Source organism: Blastomyces dermatitidis (genome assembly GCF_000003525.1).
Source record: "Blastomyces dermatitidis ER-3 genomic scaffold supercont1.7, whole genome shotgun sequence".
Lineage (NCBI taxonomy): Eukaryota > Fungi > Ascomycota > Eurotiomycetes > Onygenales > Ajellomycetaceae > Blastomyces > Blastomyces dermatitidis.
Window position 1 is genome coordinate 2310665 of NW_025544780.1, and position 6127 is coordinate 2316791.

Sequence of the window (6127 nt, forward strand, 5' to 3'; positions counted from 1 at the left end):
CATACTCACTAATAATTGGTGGATTGACTATGATATCTCCGCGAGAATATCTACTCTTTTAGTGCAGAATACACTGAACTCCTCAGAACTCATAGTTGAATCTGATGATTCTTCAACATCTACAAGGGATATCACTATAGTGAGGGAATCAACAGTGAGGGAATCTTCAGTGAAGAACAGTCTTGAAGACCTACTCACTGATTCTGAGATTACTGCACTTCTGATTCTGAAAAACCTCACGCGCGTCAAAGCTTCCATGAAATGAAAGTATTATTACAAGGCCTGTGTTAAAGAGGTCAACTGTTTGAAATATACATGTTGTAAAGAGAATATAAAGAAGATAGAGAGACAGAGGAATAAAAAATGATGTATATCATGACTGATTTTTCATTGCTACACATTTTCCAGTCATTTTTTGTACCTGTACTTGATTTGAAGGCGAATTTTGTATATAGCATCGTGTATAGTTACTCTGGTGAGTGAGGGTGTCAGGTCACGTGATCTGGCTTACTAATCCTTTCATCATATAACTTTTCACAAGCTAGTAATCTTTCAATCACACAAGCTTTACACCTTCCACATTATCTGCATGTATTGAATACTGTTACTGAGGTATCTTTTTGTATTATTCTGTCAGAGATGAGTCAGATTGAGAGAAGTGATATAAAAGTGAGACTTGATATTAATGTCTAGATACACTGAAGACAGATCACAGAGATTGCACTTCAGAAGTATCTGTTAATTATATACTTGATATTATCACTGAGATATCTTTTTGTATTTTTCTGCTGAAGATGAGTCAGATTGAGAAGGGTGATATGAGAGTGAGACTTGGTGTTAATGTTTTGAAATATCAAAGATGAACAGGGTTTTCACAGAGATTGCTTCTCAGATATCTTCACAATTACAGCTTGAGAATCTTTCAAAATCAAGGAGATTGGTGCATATGGCTAGGTCTCTTCACCTTACAATTTGTATGGCAATCTGGCCCGGGGTTGTGGTGTGATAGGGGAGAATGGGGGATAATCCTACACAGGAGTTTTGAACAATATCTGATTCACATTTGGCTGGATAACTCCACCACCACACGGGGTATGCGGTCGGCGATGGGGTCAAAATGCTCGTATGATCGAGGGCTTTTCGATGGATCTATCGGCGGGTTCTTATTCGAAAAATCGAGCGAGTTCGTGGTGGAGCGGTTGGTTGATCATTATGACTATATTCTCTTTTCTTTTGTCATGATATTATCAAATGATTTCAAAGTATCAGAAGGTGTTAAAATACTGTAATTTGTAAACAGTTTTTATATGATACTTAATTATTCAATGAAAGCTCTGTTACATTCTTTACTTTTAAAGATTATTTTAATAAGCTTTTTAAATTGACAAGTTATATATATAGCAGATTTCTCAAAATAGTTATTCTTCATAATAGTTTATAGAGGATAAGATGATAATTTAAACTTCTTAAGTATTATAAAATGAGTCTTGATCTGCAGAGTAATTGTAGATCACATGTAATTATATAATTAAAAATTGTAGTCTTTTCAGAAATGATATATATTCATGATAATATTTTTATTAAGACTATTATCTTTAAGAATATTATCAGTTTTAGACTACTCTGCAGTTAAAAGATTTTTCTCTCTTCACATTCAGTAGTTAATGAATTCAGTGAGAATCATCAGTTCTTTGATAAGTCTTACTTAGCTTCTGAATACTTTAAGAACTTTTATTATAATAGATATTTTCTCTTTCTATTAAAGATACTCTGTTGAATCTGCTCTTACATTATTTTCTGCAAGAGTCTTACTTCTACTGATCTTCATCTACTCAATCTCATACTAAAGTCTGGTAATTTCTAGTCTTATACAAATCTTCTTACTTACAGAGCTATTATTATTTCAGTTATTTAAGCTCTCTGTATTATCTGACATCTCACTGATATCTTCAGCAGAGTCTTTATATTTGTAATTGAACTTATTAAACTATTCTTTTATAATTGTATCATTTATCTTATAAGTCTCTGAAGTAGTTTCTTTTCAGTTTATTATAGATATTAATAATAATCTATAATTCTGTATCTACTATTCTGATATTTTCTCATTTCTCTATTTTGAAAATATATATTCTTTTATTAAGTCAGATATTCTTCTGAATCTTAGATTAATTATTGATTCAATCACTTAATAAATCATCTAGACACACTTGTAATGATATATAAAGATGTTAATTTTACATATTATTATAGTTATTAAAGCTTGTAAAAAGCTTTATAATCTCTTGAAGAATAATATTATTATATATTATAATTTAACTACGCGAGTTATACTAAATAAGTTAAAGTAACACGTGACTAGAGTAGATGTAGTAATTATTAATAAGAGACAGTGTTAATAATTACTATATTTACTTATCTTATGTATTATCTTAATCTATTTAGTGTAACTCACGTAGTTAGATTATAATATAATAATGTTATTCTTTAAGAAATAATATATATACTGTATAATAAAACTTATAACTGAACTGAATTGATAAATTTAATCTTCTGAATTTCTCTAATTATTGTAAATCACTGAAATGTGAATTAAAGTGTTTTATTTCAGATTATATCTCAATAGCTTTAATAAGAACATTTTACAGCTATGAAAATAGTGAGTTAGTTTGTCACAGAGTGAAGATTGAAAGCATAGAAGTAAATGAGAAAAGTTTAAATATAAAGAAAAGAAAGAATATAACTGAGTTAAATAAAGTGAAATTTTATATAGAAATCAGTAGAAATTATCTCAGATAAAAAGAAATATTGAAACATAATTAGAACTTCAGTCATTCAAAGAATAGTTACTGCGTTTTTCATAGCTATGTTTTTAGTGACTGTTATTGTTGATTTTGTAAACTAGAGTGTCTGAGAGGCTGTTCACCATATATGTTGATTTCAAAGGTTCAAGGTCAAGCCTTTTGCATGTAAGATAACCTAGAGCAATTAGAATTCACGGTAATAAGCAGTCCAGTATTCACTTGAAGTACTAGTCTTTTCATTTCGGTTCGTCGGTCTTTTTTCTCATTGGAGAGGAGAGTCGGGTTATAATATATTGGCCAACAGTGAGAGTTACTTAGGAGAAGTCCTCCGCAATGTCTGCGCCAGGGTTCTGCGTTGCCAAATAAGCCTTAACAGGCTCTGTATCCAATAGTTGTAGTTTCTGTCAACAAACAAAATCAAGAATCACAATTTTACGGCAAAGTTCATCAGTTAGCCAGCCTGGAACACATTATTGATAACATGATGTGTCATTCATTGAGCAAAAAAGAATCTGCGGGGGAGAGGTAATGGTGAGGCCAGGAAAATGGTCGGTACCTTTGCTTCTATATCACGAAGCCCAGCTTCCAAGAGCTCTCCCTCCAATTCTCTGAGTTTAAGAGTTGTTTGCCATACAGACCGGCGAATCACCTTTTCGTCGACATATTCAAGCCATTGTTGCACATATTCGTCCCTCGCATGCAGCTGAAGAAGTTGACTCTCCATGCGGTCCTGTATCGTTACAACCGCCCGAAGCTGAAAGACCTCCCACATAGGTTTCATTTTGAGGTGGTCGAGCAATGACCCGGACGAGCTTAGGCTAGATCCTTTCCATGAAACCTTGAGCTCCCGCTCTCCTTGGTTTGACTGAATGACGCGGAACTCTAGGCCGTCCTCTTCGTTTACGCAACACCACCAGACAAATGAGCTTTCCCAATCAGTCGTGTCAGAACCGGGAGGTATGAAAAGGCGGAATCCAGGGGCGACGTCACAGACAGCTTTTTTCGCGGGCGCTAGTGGGTCACTAGCCGGGATATCGAGGTCAAGGAACAGCTGGTGTGCGTTCGTCAGGTTGCTTTCAATAAATCCGTAGGAGAATATCATCTCGGCAGCACCCTTTTCGTCACCATATCTACAGTTTTGTCTTCGAAGTTAGCCCAGTTCTAGACTTAATTAGATTTCTTGCCCACCACCGCATAAGAAGGATCCGGGGTCGATGCCAAAGTGAATTGCCATCAAGCTCTTGCATACGTGATGGTTACTTCGTCGCCCACGTCCAAACTCTGTCCCCATCCCAACTGCAAAACAGCGTTTCCATTTGCATCGGTCTCATACAACGCGCCGGTCTGGATACCCGACGTGTGGTTTGCCATATCCACACAGGGAACCATAGAATGCCCCTTGCCGGGAAATTCCAGGGCTCGCGATCTATACATGGCGTCGACTAACTTCCAATCCTCGAAGGCAAGCCGGCCTGTATCCTCGTTCCACCAATCACGACTGCACCAGGGGATATCCATCGTAGCTTCACGTAACTGCTCAAATTCTTTCTCTAGCGAAGCCAATTTCAAGTCCAGAGCTAGTTCCAGTGAAGTGCCATGTAGAAGCTCACGCTCCTCGATGGTGTACCAAGTTGGCAAAGAGTATGACGCCGGAAGAAATTTTATGTACTCTGTCCATGCGTTGGATATTTTAATGTGTTCCCTGGACGATAAGTCTGGATCCGAATATGAAATGTGCACCAGGAGGAAAATTAATATGGCACCTCGGGCTGTCTGCAGATATTAGCAATAAATATACGCCTATTACGAAGTTATGGCATAAAAAGATGATCATGATGAGGAATACACACCCTTGCGAACTCCCCCATAGCATCCAAGATCTCCTTCAAACGCCTGTCGGCTTTGGCACAGGTTTCCACTAACTCTAGTGAAAGCACTAGATCAGACGGAATAGTCATCAATATTTCTGGCTCAGCTGGAGTTTCTGGATCGAACTCTGGGGCTGATTTCTTTGCAGTCGCAACAACCGAACACCCCTTGTCAACTCCAGCTTCAGTCTGTAATTGCGTGACCTCAACGCCGTGGAATTGGACGCTGTTAAGTCTAGCCCATGCCGCAAGAGCATCGATGGGGGGGTTCTCTCGCCTCATTGGAAATAAGAAGTATTCTTTGACTCGGTTATGTTGTAATTTATTGAGCTGCAAGAGGTTGCGCAGATATTCCGCCGCGGCTAACGCTAAGAGCGAGCGCTTGAAGTCAGGTGACCAAATGTAGCATCGTCCGCCCCAGTGGCGTTGCCACGCGGTTGATCGGCCCTTCTACCAGCAGGCGCTGGTGGTGATCAAGCTCTTTTGTCCCAGTAGCCTACAGGTTATGAGACTGTTAAGCATGAGCCCTGCTATGATCAACATACATAAGTTCAATTTCAGAATAGACTTAAAAATTTCTAATAAATACTCTGAATATTTTAACAGTGTTAAGAGACATCTCAGAAGTATACTCTAGAAGTCTCTTCAGCTCTAGAACTAACTGAGTTCACTAAGAGAAGTCACTGTAAAGAGAAAAGTCACTGAGAGAAAGTACTGTACTCTGTAATAATTAGACTGACTGTGTGACCGTGTCTGAGATCAGAATCAGAATTTTTGATAGTTTCATTACTAATTGTACAAATCGCTTCAATGAATTGCTCTATATTCCTGGGCTGGAAAGTTATTATTGCATGTATCTAATTATCACTTCTTTGTATTTTCCTATGTTCTTGTTATCTTGGCATGGTCTCAACACCTGTATTTCCTTCTGTATAATTAACACTTGATCTGTATTTAACATCATGCAAGAACTCATCATAAGCTTCGCTTGCATATGAGTATAATGAAAGAATAATAATAATAATAATAATCAACAGATTTCATTTCACAGTTCTAACATTAAATAGTAGTTTTATACTGTCTCAGTGAGACTTACTATCTACTCTTATCATATTTTTCAAATGAGATTATAATTTTCACTTCTCAATTTAAATTATTTTTATTACTTTAAATGACTTTAAATTTCATTTAAGTATTATCAAAAAGTGTTACTTTTTAAAAAATTAAAAATAGTCTAAAAGAAACCTTAAAATGTCTAAAAATAGTAACTTTATACTAAGAATAGAACTAAATGAGATTAAATGCAATCACTTTCTTATTTTTTTCAAGTTATAATTTCATTTTGAGATCTGATATATAGTCACTTTGTCTGTTTTTTTAATGATTAGTCTCAGCAGAATTCATGTCAAGAAATGTATAAGATCAGATTAAATGAGATTAAATATAAAATTAATAATT

At 35.9% G+C, this 6127-nt stretch overlaps 1 protein-coding gene across 1 annotated transcript; it reads right to left on the minus strand.

Annotated features, from left to right (window-relative positions):
* Window positions 1-2538: 2538 nt before the first annotated feature.
* Window positions 2539-5080, minus strand: BDCG_06864 (SET domain-containing protein). Its single transcript, XM_045422622.1, has 4 exons — window positions 4652-5080; window positions 4051-4574; window positions 3358-3931; window positions 2539-3202 (listed from the first exon to the last, which is right to left on the minus strand). Exons 1-4 carry the CDS (start codon window positions 4949-4951, stop codon window positions 3116-3118), a joined length of 1485 nt encoding a protein of 494 aa, XP_045278221.1. The 5' UTR covers window positions 4952-5080; the 3' UTR covers window positions 2539-3115.
* Between the last annotated feature and the right edge of the window lie 1047 nt (window positions 5081-6127).